Source organism: Mixophyes fleayi, chromosome 2 (genome assembly GCF_038048845.1).
Source record: "Mixophyes fleayi isolate aMixFle1 chromosome 2, aMixFle1.hap1, whole genome shotgun sequence".
NCBI classification, from domain to species: Eukaryota; Metazoa; Chordata; class Amphibia; order Anura; family Limnodynastidae; genus Mixophyes; species Mixophyes fleayi.
In genome coordinates, this window is record NC_134403.1 from 193,101,464 (window position 1) to 193,120,754 (window position 19,291).

General features: G+C 38.9%; 1 protein-coding gene across 2 annotated transcripts; it reads right to left on the bottom strand.

Annotated features, from left to right (window-relative positions):
* Positions 1–3,847: 3,847 nt before the first annotated feature.
* KHDRBS1 (KH RNA binding domain containing, signal transduction associated 1) lies at positions 3,848–13,501 on the bottom strand. 2 transcript variants are annotated; one of them, XM_075195208.1, is made up of 9 exons: positions 13,282–13,501; positions 9,471–9,598; positions 9,167–9,283; positions 8,446–8,592; positions 7,181–7,305; positions 6,254–6,449; positions 5,756–5,823; positions 4,809–4,867; positions 3,848–4,470 (listed from the first exon to the last, which is right to left on the bottom strand). In XM_075195208.1, exons 1-9 carry the CDS (start codon positions 13,373–13,375, stop codon positions 4,370–4,372), a joined length of 1,035 nt encoding a protein of 344 aa, XP_075051309.1. In that variant the 5' UTR covers positions 13,376–13,501; the 3' UTR covers positions 3,848–4,369. The 2 variants fall into 2 exon arrangements, with proteins under 2 accessions (XP_075051309.1, XP_075051308.1); XM_075195207.1 differs by having other exon boundaries at positions 7,181–7,329.
* Between the last annotated feature and the right edge of the window lie 5,790 nt (positions 13,502–19,291).

A 19,291-nucleotide genomic window follows, 5' to 3' on the forward strand; every position in this document is an offset into this window, starting at 1 on the left:
AGATATGTTAGATTTCAAACTAGACCCGTCTTAATCTCTTGAGGCTATTCTGGATACCTTTAAGAGTTAAATGGAGATACAGTCATGTGTGCCCAACAATTAAGGTACTACTACATTAAACCTTTAAAGGGATTTCAAGTCAATAGTAAATTTAAACCAATTGCCCAGGTATGTTCACTTCACACAAGTGCTCGTTCCATGTTCCTCAAGTATCCTATAAAGAGACAAAATTAGTTTTGTCTAGTAATTCAGGTATTATATACTTGCTGTACAAGATACCACTAAATAATATACTTCATGATCAAGAAATTTACACTGAAAACTTACCTGCCAAGTTTAAAACACGCTCTGGCTATAAGAATTAATAATTGCATGAACAGTGGCATTTCCATTGTGCATTGAGTGCTTAGAACAATAAATGAGATAAAAGTAGATCAAAACATGTGTTTGCTATACGTGTGAATGAGTCCTTAGGAGTAGGTGCTTTTTGACTTCTCGCCTATAGCTTGACTGAGGAATTACACTGGGTATAGCTTTTTGAGCCAGAGAATGATAACTTAGCATCTTAAAAACAATGCATAAACGCTCATCAGCTAGCCAAACAAATCAGACAGGGAGCTTTACAGTCTGAACTGCTATGAAGTGGGTGCACTTTGATTTAGCAGTGCTATACCCAGCTTGGTACAAGTTTACAAGCACACAGTATGTTTTATTCCACAAATGGGAAGGATAAGACAGCTTGGAGACTACTTCCTCTCAAGTTTTAAAAGCAACCGATATTCAAATTTTGTATGCAAAAATCTAATAGCATTATGGCTGAAAACCCCTAAAAAACTGGTAGTGGTGGTAGTTTGCAGTCATTCTTGTACCATAAACATCTTGCAAGTTGATTTTTTTAAATTTATTTTTATTATGGAATACACAAGTCGAGCCGTGTACACTTACTCATGCTTCCTACAGGCTGTAGGACGACAAATTTCTTAGACATGAAAAAAAAATAAAAATCTATTCTAAGCTGTGAGTTATTCAGAGCATCCTAAAAGCAACTTTGCCTTGGTTTTCCAGATATCAACACCCAAACTACCGCAGGATGCTAGTAAAACATTAAATAAGCAGTCAATAGATGCACCAGAAAGAAAGTAGGTAAACTGTAGATATGTGTAGGTTGAGCTTATAGCCTTTATTACCTGGAGTGGTAAGTGTGTATGTATAAAATATACAAATACCTTTTAAATATGAAGTTCATTTCTTTCAATTTTACCTATACTTTTAATAGAAGTCCCCCCACTTTTATTACACTAATACAATTGGGAGTGTGTACACTGAAAACACATTTTAGTTTCTTATCTCAGTGATGAACTATTGGGGGGTTCTTTCTTACAACTTCTCTACAGTGCAACATGTACAGTCTATAATGGAGTGACTTACATTTCTATATCACCCACCTGCGAATCAAATGCTTCATGCATATTGACAACCACCACCTGTAAAGCAAGAAAAAGAGATCAGCTTTGCAGAAGCCATTCCGACCATGGGTGAAAAAAATAAATAAAGTAAAAGTAAGGAGATTAAAATGGGTATTTGAGTTTAAATAACTGAGCAGATTTGTATTTTAATATTATAAATGTAGCAGATTTAAAGTCTATTGGCATTAAAGGCAACTTGGAAACCTTTTTATATCAACTTGCATTAAACGTAGGAGTGGTTACAATTATCTATTTTACATAATGGATTTTAAAGCCTTTGACAAGGTTTGTGGATAATGTTCAATCTGCTATCAGTTTATATGGAGATTTTTTTATAGTCACAGTCTGTACAGTTTATCCAAACAGCAGCAATCCTGGACAGTCAAAGACCAGTGAACAAATTTATGCTGTTGCCTGGTTAGAATGCATTTGACATTACATTAACGTGCGGAGAGCAGTATTAGGGAATTCTGTTACCTGGTTTGCGATGCATGATTTACACATCCTGAGTGTCTCGCAGGATTTCTCTTTTCTTTATTAAGGTTTAGGAACCTTGGCATTTGTACGATGTCCACAGCCCATGGGAACTCTCCAGTCTTTATCCCGTTAGACTACAAATAACAAGTTTATTTTGTCTTTTTTTGTGTGTTTAATTTGTTTTTTTGTTTTTTAATTTTGAGTCTGTACCAGGCTTATACCAAGCAGCCAAACATCAACCCTGCCACAGGAATTAACACTCCCAGGAAGGATAGAACGGTCGTCTTTTGTAGAGTGAAACACACATTCTATATAGAACACCTTGATTTTAGGTTAAAGAAATTAATCTACCTGACTACAGGGAATGTTTACATTGTATCGGTCCAGCAGGGTGTTTAATATACTTGAATTTAGTACCATAATGGATTTGATAAAGTTGGCAAGAATGATTTACCTAGAATATTTAAGACAAATGATTTAATACAATTGCCACATAAATGGTCTAGCATAAAACAAAACAAAAAACAAACCACATTTATAAAGAAAGGGTGTTTGCTAAACAGCACAGACTGGATTACTCAAACCACAACTAGTCATTGTTAAAATTGTGCCATTTAACATTAAAATAAAAATGCAAAAACTGCTTTTTCAGTCTAGTTTTTATTGACAAGATGCCTCAAACATTTTGAAAATGCTTTAAGCAGGCTCTTCCTAAGAGTACACTGCAAGGTTATTGAAGACACAAGCACAGTAAACAGTAACATTAAGTTCAGCCTTGTGCATTCAGATTTCTCCCCTTTTAAATTTTTTCCTGCATATTAACCAATGATTACATATCATCAAGTAGAGTTCACCTAACAAGTACCCTTTGCATGAGTAGCAATCTTTGGTGGTTGGGCATATGTAGTCCTGTTTACACCTGCTCCCCCCCCATCAGTACATCACAAGACCATGCTTAAACCAAGTTTCAGTTCAAACTGTCAAAATAAGCCACATGAAGTGGTGTGGGCAAGGTGTAGACAGACAACTCCAGATGCATGGTCCTCTGAACAGTGCTTCTCTGAGGAGATATTCATTAGATTCACTAAAGTTATCCGACCAGTAGGTAGATGTATGCCTAATGTGCCGACTTAAAATATAAACCAAATAAAGGTTGATTTCTCCTTTAAGATCTTGAGCCATGACTATGCAGTCCAAGATTTTTGCTCCATGAGAAACATTCTCCCAAATAAAAGATTTAAAAAAAACCTAAAAAAAACAAACAGAGGTAACAATCCTAACATGTAAGATTTTCCAAAACAGAAAAGATTGTAACACTAAGGGCAGTATGTTCCTTTTTGGACTGTTCCTCTATGTATCTGAAATGCTTTGGAGAGCAAAAACCACCCACTTTGTATGATATTAAATTGTTTTTTATTAAAAGTGGAACATGAGCCTTTCACCCAAAAAACAGAATATATAATATTCAACCCACAATAACACTCCATTAACATCCTAAGAGGAGTCTTTAATTACTTAATGGCACCACTAGTTTTAGGCCTCCAGTAAATGTGAAATTTTAAAAGTTGTGGTATTCCATATATTTGGTTAATTAGTGCAGTTTTGTTTTGTATTGTAAATCAGAGTCCTCAGAAATATTTTATATCAACTATCAGACCCCATCTATTCAACAGGGAGCTTTCAGTCTGTTCCTAATGTAGAGGCTTAATTTTTTGCAGATGCTTGGTAGTATATGGCTTCTAAACTATGTATATTTAAATCATTAAATAATGTCTGCAAAAAAAAAAAAAGTCACATTTTTGCCCACCTCTAGACAGATTTATGTCATATACACTGCATCTTTTTAAAAGTTATTTTAAGAACCTATTTGAGCACAAGTGAATTAAGACAACAGTTACAAAAGATTTGTCCATAAGGTTTAATAACATAAAGCGGAGTTTAATTACAAAGTCAAATGCTTGGGTTTTTAAACAGCATACAACATTACAGCTAGTTACTCTATTTAAATAGCTCAAATAAAAAAAAATGGAATATTGAAATGCAGCTTAGTTCAGGATCGTGAATCTACAGCTAACATTAAACGTTTTATTAGAAACCTTCATTTTGAAACAAAATCACTTTGAATACTATTTTAACTCAGTTTTTTGTTGTTTTTTTTTACATGAAAAGCATTAATATTTTAAGGTTTTCTTTTTGTTTTCTTTAACAATGAAAATAAAAATGGGTCTAAATATCAGAAATAGATATTTTGTTTTATCCAATTTTAAAAGCGGTTCTAAGGGGAGTTGTTCAAGTTAAATTTAGGGAGCATGTGGAGGGGGAAAAGGAGTCACAGAGCACAGAAAATTTACTTGTGTTGTGGTTTAAGGAACAGGAAGTCCTGGGACACAAGATATCAGTAATAATTGTTTGGATGAGTAGCAGTCTTAGAAGCGTCTGTATGGGTGTTCTCTGTAGGCATTTCCTTTTGCAGCATGAGAAGATGGAACTTTCAGGGAGGGACGGGATCCATTCCAGTTGTCTTGCCCTACAACCAAGAGTACATATCATAAGCAGAGATTTCCCAAGTATGAACTTCATACAAGGCACAAATGATAAAATTGTAAAGAATCATGCTAGCTAGCATCAAATGCAGTGCAAGCAAAAACTTTGCATATATTGAATCATGAAATAATCTAAAGCTAATAAAATGGAGGAGAAAAAAAAAGAAAAAAAGAAAGAGCTTTCAGCTTCTCTCAAAAGGAGAGGGGGGAGATCGGCTAAGCAGACTATAGAATTTCAATACAGAAAATAGGAGGAGTTTATGTTTAGGACTAAAAAACAAAAACAAACCACAAAACAAAAAAAGCAACCACCAAGACTTACCATAACCTTCATAGGATTCTGGACCCTCTCCATGCCCATAGTCATAATACTCTGTGTCACTGAATAAAAAGAACAAGTTTTATGTATAGACTTCACTTGCTATGGATGTGCATTTGACACCAAGATCTCCTTTCATCTGTTTGACAAACACCACCATTACTAACGATCACAAGTGGCTAGTTCACAGATTCCCACAAGATAAGAACACAGCTCATCTAAAGCAATTACCATCTTAGGTCAAACAAGAGTTAAAATAAACCTTAAAAACCATATTTCAAGTATTTAAACAACAGACATAGCCAAGACATGAAGCAAAGCATTAAAGTATATTTTAAAGGAAACATTAAGGGTTATTAGCCCTGTTACTGGTCACAACTATAAATTCTGAATTATGCACAATATAAATAAAAAGTATAATTGCTAATCTTTGGGTGCAATAATCTTTAAAATATGCTTTTCTGCCTTCAATGTGAGTAGTTGCCATTTAAACATCTAATAGTTAAATTCTCAAAACACAGGTTTATATTATATGATCCAAATGAGTGCAGTTTAGGAAAAACATTCTAAGTTCCTAAAATATCTACATTCAACCATACGCATGAGCACTTGCATAGCAGACCGCACTACACCATCCAACATCATGGATTGAGATATTATAGCAAATCTCCTTACACCCACTCTTGATGCTGGAATTCATCCATTCATATAATGCCACTGAAGAGCTATGTAGTAATCATTCTGACTTCGGCACCTCTCATCACTTTTACATAGCAAATTGGTGCATTGTTGTTTAAAGTCACTTTTAAGGAGGAATCATTATCGGATATTCCAGTTTAAACAAAGCAGGACCTAATCACAGAATAGACAACTTTGTTTTGTTTACAAACTGATAGCCAAGCAAAAAGACATCTTCTCTACCCAAGAGTCATTGTTCCCAAGATACTCACCCCTGGCTCTGGTTGTAATAACCCTCATAACCTTCATAGCTTTGCTCTGCATAGGAATCTTCATAGCCCTATAAAAAGAAAAAAAGAAAATCTTTAGAGCCAACACCAGAAGCATACTATACATGCGACCAGCTAAAATTACCATTACCGATATATAAAAAACAATGCACATGTATAATCTATTCCTTGTGCTCTGGCCAAGTCCTAATCCTATAAACAGAAGGGCACATACTGCCCAGTGACTATATACCCTAGATAAATATTATGCAGTGCAGCTGTTGATCGATACTGGTTCACATACATTTCTCACTAGGCGATTACATCATTAAGCAAAATAACCACATACTTCATAAACTGACTTGGTTCACAAGATGGCTGTTCAATTAGCCAGTTTTACATATTTAAACCCCAACTATAGCAATAATGCAATACCAATATAGATGTTGTTAACGTGTTAAAAATATAAGTTAGTTTAGCAGAAGTTAGTCTGTTACTTACATATTCATCGTAGGATTCAGGCGCTGGTGGAGGCAAGGAGATCCTTTGAATCGACCCACCTCGAGCCCTTCCAGAGGGAGTGCCTCTACTTGAAGGAGTAGGTGCCACATTTCGGCTTACGCTGGCTCCACGTGTTAAGGCTCCTCGTCCATGGGCTCCCCTTGGAACAAGAGGTCGTAGAGGACCAGCTCTCCCTCTAAAGGGAACATGAAGTGACATGAGAATAGGCTATGCCTTTTATGCCTCGCAGGAAGCATCCATGTACAGTAGTAACACAAAAGATACTTGAGGAAGTTGCAATGGGGAATAGTATCCTCCGAAACACAAAAAAGTCTTCCTGGCAACAAAACCCATTCACAGACACTGCAGCCAGAATCTGCATAGCAAGTGTAAATAGAACGTCAAATCTTCAAGTTCTGCCACAGGGTATATTAAAAGAGCCATATACAGGCAGGGTGCAAGGGACCTTTAAAGAATGTATCAATTGCCTCAACAGGCCAACAATGCCCCACTAGAGTTTGTATATTTTGCAGATCCGATCCCAATCAATACAGCACGGTTGCCCATTTATGAAATGTTTTGTTCAAGTCAGTTTGCAAAAATGCAAGTTATTCTCCCACACTTGTATACAAAGGATGAATAATATTCCATTACCCATATCAAAAATTATTATTGGCAGAATAAAGCTTTTTAATATGACCTCACTTCAGTACAAAATGTTGTCATTTGACAATATAATAGAAATGCATCATGGTTTCTGCAAGCCTGCAATGGTTAAAATATATCATGGATGTTACTATATCAAATACAAATTTCTGTCATGCTATGAACACCATTTCCAAATTATATGGTTTTCCAAAGAGGATCAACTACCATAAATATTCCAGAATGCACCCCAAGACCCTACATGGCAAGCTGATAGTTTACCTTGCTGGTGGAGCTGCAGTTGGTGGTGGTCCCCCTCTACCTCTGGCAGGTCCCCCTCTTCCACCACCACCACGGGCCTGTTCTGGCGGGGCTCCGTTCAGGTAAGATAACTCCAGGAACTGCTCCTGACAAATATCATCCATCATATCCTGTGAGCGAAGGTGAGCACATATATGGAGTGTTGGCAATTAAACTAGGGTAGTTTGTTCTATTGTAGTGAATAGGGAAGGGTGGGGGATGTGAGAGCTGAAATCTCCGGCACATACGTAGATGTGTTCCAAAACTTTGATACACTTTTTTGCAGAAAGGTTAATAACTAGCAAATCATTTCAACTGAAGGATATTAACTTAAACGTGATTGAAAATTCATGTCCCCAATTGATAAGAGTTATTACCTTTGCAGCTGTCTTCTAGTAGAAAAATAACATTTTCCTAAGAGGCTGTGTGAGCTGGAGATTTCAGCTAAATTATCAAATCAGTGTGAAGACAGCAGTCAGCACTCACATGCACCTGTTCACTAAAATAGAACTTGGCAGGTAGCCAAGGCTAATGCTACTTGTTTACATTGTGGAAACAATGTTGTAGCGCTTTGCAAAACAGTCATCTTAGTGCTGCAAAAAACTGATCATTTAGACCTTAAACCCACAGACATTTGTTTTCAGGGAGGAAGAAAAAACACCCATTTTCCTGGATGCAAGTAACATCACGTCTAGGCACAGGGTGAACGGAGAAGAGATGCTTTTAACTAGTGTTAAAACTACTAGTACAAAGTATGAAATCAATGCTAGTGGGAATAAGTCCTAAATATCCTGTTTTCAACCACAAGGGCTTGTTCACATGCAAAATGTAAAAATGCAATAATGGGAACGAACCCATAAGAAACCATTCATTCTATTTTAAATGCTTTTTTCACAAGTTAGCAGATTGAGAACACGTCACATAGTTGCGAACAAGCCCTAATGGAGCAGAAAAATTAGTGTTTGCAAATCTTATCAACTGGAGTATTTTAAAGCAAAACTGTGTGTGTGTAGGGGGGGGGGGGGCTCTGTAGCATTTTTCTTTTGATGCTGTGTAATTCACACACATAATAGGATTACCATACTGACTGAACCTCAAGTGATTACCAGTCAGACATATGGTTTGTTTCTGTTAAATTATTAAGTGGCGTTAGCCAGTAAACTGTTTTCGATTAACTGTATTCATTAACACATCTTTTACCCTCAGTTAACCAACAAGTGTCTACATAGTATAAAAATTATACGCACTGGGACCAAGAACTTCTTGACTTCCTCCATGGCATGTGCCATTCTAGTATATGCCTCACATGGTGGGCCAAAGACTTCAATGAAAACATGAAGATCCATGTTCAAGTGACTGTATTTTGGATCGCCTCCTTTCCGCAGCTCTTCTTCCTAGAATAAGAAAATTTAAATAGGACAAGAAACAAAACTACAGTTATCACATGAAGACTAATTGGTTAAGTTTCTCATTAAACAATGGTTCAGGCAAGCCATTTCCCCCCCCCACCACCCCAAACATATCAAACCCACATCCTATGAGCTGGAAACTCGAGACTTTCAACATAGTGGGTTTTCTGTGCTGACCAAATAAAAACAAAACCTTTTTGGTTATAATAATTGTGAATTATATCAGCAGTAGTTGTTCCAACGCTGATCAATAAGAACATGAACATTAGGTTACACATCTTCTATTGGAGAGAGTAGTGCACCTCCCTTGGTAAAGTATCTTTATGGAGGCCTGGACAGGCCTTTGGTAGTAGCGCATGATATCCAGCTAAGTTTACTTTTATAGATTTTGTTAAACATAAGAAACTAACTTCCACCTATTTGTAATGATCTGAACCTCATTCAAGTTAATGTGCCCCCATCTAGTTAAAATATTTTTGATGTTGTTCACAAGCACAATTATATAGCAGAGACTTCAGTAAGTGGAAAGTTTCCATTATAAGTTACTGGTAGCACTTGCCTTTGCCTTGTCTCTCATGGATCCCTTTCCAAGTACAGAAATTTTTGCTCCAGTTTCTTCCTGCAGCCGTTTGATTGTATTCCCTTGTGGGCCCAGGATCTTACCAACAAAATTAAACTAGAGGGGAGAAAAAAAATAGAATGTTAACCATGCCACAATGAAGACAAAACTGTATATTCATCAATGATTGTAGCTCCATTTTGGGTAACAGAAGATAGTTAATGGTAAGTGGGAAGCTGGTTTTAACAGTGTTAACTGTTGAGTGGTGGCAGGGCAAATATACGAGTACCAAAGTGACACTCACTTTAGGGTACAGTTTAACAGGAATCAAAATGCGCTCCTTAAGCTTCATGTTCTTGTGAGAGAACAAGTCCAAGTAGGTGTCGTCCTCCTCCTTTTTCGGTTCACCTCCCTTCTTCAATCTTTCAATCTCTGCAATGGAGAGTGGAAAGATTTAAAAAAACTGCAAAACACTGCATAAAATCAATACACATATAAAAGGGCCCTTTAAGGAATAGCTCCCCCTGAATTCTCTCCCCATTGAATTCCCTTGTTTTTTGTACCCATATGTTGCAAAACATTCAATAAAATTTGATCCAGGATCCATCCAGGACTCAACTGGTATCTGGACACTCATATAATGTAAGGTACGCCCTCAGTGAATGGTAGAACGTAAATTAAAACTAGAAATTGTACAGTAAACACAAGACAAACAAATATAAATTATATAAATGCATATGAACACAATAAAGACTCCATGTTTACATCTTAGCATCAGTGCTTGTCGAAAAAGGAAGAATACGTGCAGGCATAAGGAACAGCTATATCAACTGATGTTTTTGGCTTTTGTAACAAAATATAAAGCCCCTTACCTATCGGCATCAAATGTCAAGCTTTTACCGGGATGTTTTAATGCTAGTAAAAACCATGTAAACCCCTATCGGGATAGAACATATCGATACCAATGACTCCATACCCATTTGCACCTGGTGGATGGTGGCATCTTTTGGATGCTGCTTGTTCTATTTACTGCCATAAATAGTGGGCATATTTAGTGGTCATGTATATTATTCAGCTAAGCAATTGTCTGCTTTATATTAATGTCAAATTGTGGCTTTCCTTGAAAGACATAACATTCTACAACTGCTTCCAGAGAAATATGCAGCACCCAAGTGAGCACTATGTGCAGCTTCCAGAGATGAGAAAAGCCTGTGATATCACAAGGAATTCCCAAAGCAGAGGATAATACCAAATGAGGTTTCTCCTACATATCAAACTCAATAAATTGAGCTCAATTGAAACAGTATAATACATAGATAAATATATATATATATATATATATATATATATATATATATATATATATATATATATATATATATATATATATATATATCTATCTATCCCACATAACTCCTATCATCTTGAACTAAAAAACTGGGACACCATTGTGATTGCTCAGGCCCCCAAATCTACTCCATATTGTAGACCCCAAGTCTTTTCTCATGCCATGTTAATTTGGTTTCAGCGGGAGTTAAATTATATAAACACACAAAAAAAAAATACATGTGTCCTGTTAAAACAAGGACAAGGGGTAAGTAATTGAATATTTGCGTGCTGGCAAAGAACTACTACAGCTAAAAATAAAAAAAGTGGAAAAAAAAAAAAAAATAGACGGCAAGATACACAACTTTTATTTCAGTCCCACCACTCAGAATTTACCATGTAAAATTATTTTCCCCTCAACTAAAAGCCAGCACTAAAATATATTAAATTGGCTTGCATGTGAAGGGGTGTATGTGTATATGGAATATACATTTGAAAACGCAATTCCTATTTGAGATCAACTGAACACAGGAGGCATGAAACCAGGCCGCACATGTTCTTGGGTTCTTAGACAAAGAACAGTTGCTAGAAGAGGGAGGGGATCATGGGGGGACTACCAGCTTGACACAGAACAAAGCTATCTTGTGTGAAATGCATTTGCACAAAGATCAACATTCACATGTTTACAAAGACTTGACTTCTTTACATCTAGAGTGCACAACAAGAAAAAAAAAAATACATGCACAAAGTAAAAATAGAAAGTCATATAGATGTACAACTAAAAACAGACTTCTGGAACCTACATTTTATTATTCAATTTCTAATGGCTTAAATGGGTACATATATCATTGATTCTCAAACGTTCATACTGTCATACAGACTTGTCCAGCAGGCTCCTAAACTCCACATGATTTTAAATACAGCTTGAATAGGATGAGACATTAAATCACCGTGTGACAATTTCATAAGCTATAGGATATGCCATAAACTTAGTATCATCATTTCTAGGGCATCACAAGATTTCTGCAGAGTTGTACTGAATACAAACAGTGGACCATTGTGGGTAAAACAGTACAGAATAAGTGAATACCAGGACAAAACTCCAAGCATAGCTAGTACAGTGAAGTTGGAGAAGAATAGGTAGATACAGGAAAGAAGAGGGCCCTACTCGCAAGAGCTAACATCCTAAGGGGAAGGGCAACCAGACAGCAGGCACAATAAGAAGTCAGTGAAGGGGATCAAGCGTAAGAGGAGTGTAACAGGCAGGAGGGGAACAAAGATCAAGCAGGGAGAGATGTTTAGGTAGACAGCTACTACTAGGCTTTGAGGAACTGATCAGTTTTAAGTGCCCATTAAAAGGCGCACAGATAAGGGGTCAGTTTGATAGAGTGGAAGGTTGCTCCAGTGGAGGAGGGCAGCCCGGGAGAAATCTTGGATTCTGGAGGGGGATGAGGTAATCAGAGTGGAGGACAGGCAACAGTCATTGGCCGATCACAGGGACAGGAGGGAGTTTGAATGGGGAAGGGATTGGTTATGTATGGGGCAGTAGAGTTGGAGGGCTTTGTTGGTGAGGGGTTTAAAAAGTATTCTGTAGGGGAAAGGCAGCCAGTGTCAAGCAAGGCAGAGAGGAGATAGAGGAAGACCAGTGTGAAAGGAAGAAAAGTCTCCTAGACACATTGAGTATAGAGCAAGGTATTGTATTTCACAGAAAAGAAAAAAAAATATTTACTGGTCACAACCCAACATGTCCACTCAGTTCAAAACTTAGAATTCGTCCAGGGGTGAAACTGTGACAACAAATAAAAACATACAATTCACAGTTTTTGGCAACAATTCAGTATTGGGCTAGTTGTAACTGGAATGTAATAGCTGTAACCAAATCCAAATGCTTTGATGTCTTGCATGGCACAAACCCAGGCATGCTGCAAGTCTCAGAACAGTGAGCACAACCCATCCCCACATAAGACAGGGCTAGTACTACTACCCCATAGGTAGCAGATAAAATTTAGGTGGAGTAATATAGAAGCTGCTCCCTACAGCCACATAAGTTATGTAGACAATGATTTAAAGGCATTGACCTAACATTTGATTTAAAATTACTGATACAACAAACCAATCTGCTGCTGGAAACCAGCAAAACATTCCACTTTTGATTGGGATTCAAGGAAGGGTTAGACGAGCTCTATAGACTAAATAATGATAACATAAATACTGAAATATAATAGACCAGTGAGGATTGAAAGATACAGGGCAGAAAAAGCGCTCTGCTTGTAATAGGACACAAAGGTGGTGCTCCACATAGAAAGAATTTGGCAAACTGCATTTAAAACAAGCATTAAACCAATTACCCATAGAAAACCTAGTTATTTATATATCTCGTGACTGATCTTACATTTATACACATTAATACAACACACAAATAGTACGTGACTATTCTGTGAACAAACTCTGATACTATTTGTAACAAGTGATCTGATTATCGGCGGGCAGAAACGTGTCGTGCTGTAACCCCAAAGCAGATAAACCAGTACCTCAGCTATTGGAAACGCCATTAATCGCGAACCAGCTCCATAGCTGCCGTGTATAGAGACCCCTCCCATCCCTCGTTTTCTGGGCCCGAGCTCTCCACGCATTACCCCATTTTCCAGAATCCCCCCCAGACACCGCGCAGCCACCATGTACCAACGATTCCCCATCTGCCCGCCCCTGGGTATCTCCATCACCGCTCTCTCTACACACACACAAATACTCTCAGCCAGGGCTCGGGCTCCCCCTCCCGCGTAACTGACCGTTAGCGAGCAGACTCATGGCGTGTGTGAATGAAGGGTCCAAGCTGTCCTTCTCAGCCATCAATTCGGGGAGATATTTAGTCTCGGACTCCATGATGATCTTGTGCCTGAACACCAGCTACTGCTTCTAATTTCACCCGAATGCGATGTTATGTCCGGCCCAGTGATGCCTTCTCAACAGATAAAGACAACGCGTAAGCTCCACCCAGCGGTAGTGACGTCAAAGACCACCTAGGGACGAGACGCGAATCTACTCTTTTCTATATGCAGCCTGAAACAAAAAGCTTAATGTTTCATGTCTCAGGTACAGGAGCCATTTTGGTAGAGCCATTTCTATCTGCCGCCGTGGATTTGTTAAGACTTCATCTTAATTATTTCCCCATACCTCACTGAAGACATTTTTTAGATCGACAGTTTAAAAGTTTCCACTCTAGCAATTAAAGCGTTACGGAGGAGCACACCACTTCCGGCTACTTATACGGTAGAAGCTGAAGAAGCCTTACCACGTGTCTTAGGCATTGTGTGATACAACGTGATACCACGATGTTTTTTTTTTTTTATTATTTTCTTTATTTGGTATTTTTCAAATTAAGGTTACAAAGTGCAAAAGCAAATAGAACATATGAGACAACGTGGCAAAGTACATTTTTACTACATTACTGCATGTCCACATACCTTTGTCATAACTTAAGTAGACAAAGGGGAAACAAAATACAATGGGAAAGGGAGGATGAGGGCAGAGAAGGAAAGATAGGAAGTTAGGAAAATGGGGAAAACAACAATGGACAACGAGAACATTTTTCCAGTTAAGAGACCAAATTATTCCTCTACTGTGAAATTTTCCAACAGGGTAATCAAAAAAACCAAATGATGATCATTATTCCTGCAATAGAGTTTCTAGAATAGATCAATATAAGCATGAATCTATTTCTTTTACAACCTACAATAATAATGAACCCATTAGAGACTTGGATAATTCTCCTTTGGAAAATATTTGAAAAGGAGACGGTACAGACAGAATTGGATAAAATACCAGTAAGGATTGATAAAGGTGAGAAATCTTTCCCACCCAACTCTAAAAAATCTAATGAACATAAGAAAATTAAAAAGAGCTAAACGTGGAGGAAATAAGATTATTAAAGCTAAAAAGTTTAGAGATAGGTTAAGAAATTTCAAAATTAAGAAATCGAATAATGTCTTAAAGATGTCTTAATGTTAGATACAACTGAACCCAATGATAACCTTCATTCTTGAATATATTCAATTTGAGTTTAAGATTATTGAACCCTCATGAACTTTTGGTGTTGTCAAAGCGATAAAAAGAATCCCTTTCGTCTATTTCAAATGCTTTCAAACTTTTTGTGGACATACAAAAGTATATTAGAAAGCTCACTATACAAAAAAAACGTTACAACGAAAAAGGGAGAGGCCCCTGAGATTAATGTGCAGATAGTAGGTAATATGTGGTGGCCGAGAATTGATGGGACTTCCTTCCCTTACCTTGTCCTCCAGACACGAGTCAGGTTCTTTTTTGGTCGGATATCCGGTGGTCAAGAGATAAATTCTTCAATGAAAGGGACAAGGATTGGACAAATAACTTGGGTTTATTAATAACGTGGTAAAGATAATTTTGGTAAGCCACCGCGCCACTGACCCCTTCAACTCAATGGTAATGACAAAATATTCATTTGATCAACATAGAGCACAATAGCATTTAACATATAATAATAAATCAATTTTCAGGTAAATCACTTAACATTAATATTCAACTAAAACATTTGGTGCACCAATATTATCCCTGGTAACGTTACTATATTTTACACTCAGTCCTGGGTTGAACTGTGCACAGGAATTTAGTAGAAGTGCTGCACGTGGTTGGGGCCCATAAATTACTTTTTCACGCCAAATAAGCTGATGATCTTTTGTATTGCACAGTCTCTTTTGTATGTATTCACAGACCTCTCTATTTTCTCTCCTCTCACACTGTTCTCAGTACATAGCTCAGTCTGTTTAATGTGATGTCACGGATCTCTATACTGATTATTTGTTTTCAGTACTTTCCTTTTTACTCACACCTCTCTTTGGCTCACTTCTTATCTTCTTCTCTTCTTACACTTACTTCACTTTTAATCTGCTTATATATCACTTTGTCCGGTTTTCATTCTGTCCCTATTTTTCTCTCTCAGTTTATGCAGACACAGGGATCTCTCTCCCTCAGAAGTCTAGAACTTTCCTCTTCCCACTGCCTTCTGGGAGTTCACAGTTATTACCAAAGTTAGTGGACTTGTTGCTATGCCACACACTCCTCCTTCCTGTTACTCCCGGCAACCACCAACCACTCCCAACTGTCACTTCTCTCTAAAGAAAATATATATATATATTTTTTTAAATCTTTATAAACACTTTTAACAATTAACAAATTAAATTAACAAATTAAAAACATATAGATACACCCCAGGGTACTCAGATTTTGGGGCACCACATTCTCCCCCGCTTTTTCAGGTGCGTGTCCTCACGCATTAAGACATAAAGGTGGTTGTTCTTTATCAACTCAAATTACACATCTACAACATTTATAATAGCAAAAATTTTCAATGACAACAGTTTTAATATACATTATATACAACAGTTTCAGTGAGAAAGATCTCTAATCTTGATACTGCCAATAGTAGCTCGAAAGGGTCGGTGGGCAGCTGAGGCAAAGTCCCTTTTCTATCATCTGGTTCTTCGTCCCAGTCATCCCTTGATGTTTCTTCTTGAGGACGATGCTTCCTTCTGACAGACGATAGGCCTGCGCATCCCAGTCGTAGTCTTTCTGCTGCCGTTTGTAGAAGAACGGAGGAGGGCGTCTGCGCTGGACAGGTCTCTGCTGAGAGGACACTTCTTCTGCTCTCTCTCCCTCGCTCACTTGCTCTGTACTTACTTCCCCACCAGATTCTGCAGCATTCTCTCCTCTTGGCCGGTAGAAACGTCTTCGGAACCTTCGTCGGTAGGGTGCAAATCTGCTTCCTTTTACTGGTACACCACCAGGGCCAGTCACGTTTGCTGCCTCGGCACCCTTCTCTCCGTCCACAACATCAAATTCCACAGTCTCCCCGTCTCCAACACTGCGCAGAAACTTCCGTGGGTTATTTCGCTTTATTGCTGTCTGGTGGACAAAGACATCTTCTTTGGTGTCATTTCTGTTGATGAAGCCATATCCATTCCGCACATTAAACCACTTGACAGTGCCCGAAACCTTTACATGGGAATCAGCGGACTTTTGGTAACCTTGTAGGAGCCGAACAGTATGTTGAAAGGCCTGATGACCGGGGGAAGCCGCTTGGGTTAATTTACCCTTCAAAGTCGCCACTAGCTCATCCGGGCATCTTTGCAGCACATTCATCCCCAGGATGATGGGGGCTATGTTCCCTTTACAGGGGGTGGTGACAAGACAGCCTTGTCTTGGCAACAAGGTCGCTCCGATCTGGATGTCCGCTTCCCAATACCCTTCACACGCAATCTCGAGGCCATTACTGGCGGTCAGCTGCAGCCAGGTTGGGGGTGGTGATAACAGCTGCTCTTTGCCCCAATACTTGTGGAATGTAGGGAGCCGGATGGTCGTAATCTGCGACCCCGTGTCAAGCATAGCCAGGGTGTCCACTCCATTAATTGTAATGGGTAAAGTGGGACATTGTCCGATGAACTGGGGCCTCCAATTTTCTGGATCCGGATCTATTCCCGTGGTTCGACCCGAGATTCAGCCCTCGAATCTCGGGGTGTCAAAATTTAAATGTTCGTTTTGGTCGCAGTTTCGTTCTATGTGTCCTATCCCATGACACCGGCGGCATATCGGGCGCCCTTGACCATCGAATTGGATAGACGATCGCCGTACATACTCGCGAGGTGGTTCCCACCTGCCTCGGACTGGTCTTTGTCTTTCGGGCCTCCACTTTGGTTCCCCGTAGGTGGGTGCCGGTGGCCTCGCCATTTGGCGCATCTCTCGTTGGATTTCTGCCATTCCGACGGCCAGCTCCTCAATTTGCTTCTTGAGCGTTTGTATTGGGTCTTCGGTGGGATACTGACCGCTCTGTATTACCGATTCTTGGGCCTGTGTTAGATTTTCTGTGCTGCTTGCCATGGCTCTTCTCGAGCTTGCGCTTTCTCTGAAGCCCACCAATTCTGGGTATTCTTCCTCCCTTCTCCGTTGGTTACCGACAATGGCGATGGCGGTCTCTTTAAACTCTCGGAAGGTTTTGCCTGGCATCTGTGCCTTCATCAGTCGTAGCTGAATCTTAACGCTTTCTTGGGCGACTCCTTCTACGAACTGTAAAGTCAGGGCTTCGTTCGCATTTCGTACTTCCTCTTTGTCCACTGCCTGAATGGCTCTTAGCATCTCTTGTAGGCTCAGGGCATAGTCCCGCAGTGTCTCGTTTGGTTGTTGCTTGCGAGCATATAGTTTCATCTTCAGCTCCGGAAGAGTTCTTTTCTCAAACGTTGTGGATTTTTTTTTAAAAACTTGTGCCGCTTCTTTCTTGTCGTCCCTCGGCCATGAGATTACTTCTCTGAGCGCCGACCCTGTGAGTTGCCCTATTACGATCTCCACTTTCTGCTGTTCATTCAACGGGTATAGCCGGAACATGGATTCCAGTTTGTTCTCGAATTCTGTGAATGAAGTCTTCTGTAGCTTGTCGCCGTCTCCGCTGTACTTCGGGAGCCATGGGGCCCCGAAATAGTACGGTAGGGTTATGGGCATATTAGGTGTTGCTGCTGGGGCGGCCTGTTCTGGGTTTTGTGGCCCTGCCGGTTGCGCTGTTCCCCCTCGTTGTTGCTGATCCATTTTTCACTGAAGGTATTACTCTCCTGATGCACTCGGATCCTGTTCGGTTTGACTCCAAAGTTATGTGGTGGCCGAGAATTGATGGGACTTCCTTCCCTTACCTTGTCCTCCAGACACGAGTCAGGTTCTTTTTTGGTCGGATATCCGGTGGTCAGGAGATAAATTCTTCAATGAAAGGGACAAGGATTGGACAAATAACTTGGGTTTATTAATAACGCGGTAAAGATAATTTTGGTAAGCCACCGTGCCACTGACCCCTTCAACTCAATGGTAATGACAAAATATTCATTTGATCAACATAGAGCACAATAGCATTTAACATATAATAATAAATCAATTTTCAGGTAAATCACTTAACATTAATATTCAACTAAAACATTTGGTGCACCAATATTATCCCTGGTAACGTTACTATATTTTACACTCAGTCCTGGGTTGAACTGTGCACAGGAATTTAGTAGAAGTGCTGCACGTGGTTGGGGCCCATAAATTACTTTTTCACGCCAAATAAGCTGATGATCTTTTGTATTGCACAGTCTCTTTTGTATGTATTCACAGACCTCTCTATTTTCTCTCCTCTCACACTGTTCTCAGTACATAGCTCAGTCTGTTTAGTGTGATGTCACGGATCTCTATACTGATTATTTGTTTTCAGTACTTTCCTTTTTACTCACACCTCTCTTTGGCTCACTTCTTATCTTCTTCTCTTCTTACACTTACTTCACTTTTAATCTGCTTATATATCACTTTGTCCGGTTTTCATTCTGTCCCTATTTTTCTCTCTCAGTTTATGCAGACACAGGGATCTCTCTCCCTCAGAAGTCTAGAACTTTCCTCTTCCCACTGCCTTCTGGGAGTTCACAGTTATTACCAAAGTTAGTGGACTTGTTGCTATGCCACACACTCCTCCTTCCTGTTACTCCCGGCAACCACCAACCACTCCCAACTGTCACTTCTCTCTAAAGAAAATATATATATATTTTTTTAAAATCTTTATAAACACTTTTAACAATTAACAAATTAAATTAACAAATTAAAAACATATAGATACACCCCAGGGTACTCAGATTTTGGGGCACCACATTTACCTTCAATAAATTTAAATAAAGGTCTACCTTCTTTCCTACACATGTTAAAGGACCTTTTTTTTTATTATACTTTCAATAAACTGATCACTGATTATTTAAGGAA

What these genes read in the sequence shown, in the direction of transcription:
- KHDRBS1 (XM_075195207.1), bottom strand. Translation starts at nt 13,375, where the DNA reads ATGGAGTCCGAGACTAAATATCTCCCCGAATTGATGGCTGAGAAGGAC. An exon ending in ACTGCAGCTCCACCAGCAAG is followed by an intron (nt 6,450 to 7,180) that starts GTAAACTATCAG and finishes TGTTCCCTTTAG; the next exon opens with AGGGAGAGCTGGTCCTCTAC. An exon ending in TATTACAACCAGAGCCAGGG is followed by an intron (nt 4,868 to 5,755) that starts GTGAGTATCTTG and finishes CTTTTTATTCAG; the next exon opens with TGACACAGAGTATTATGACT.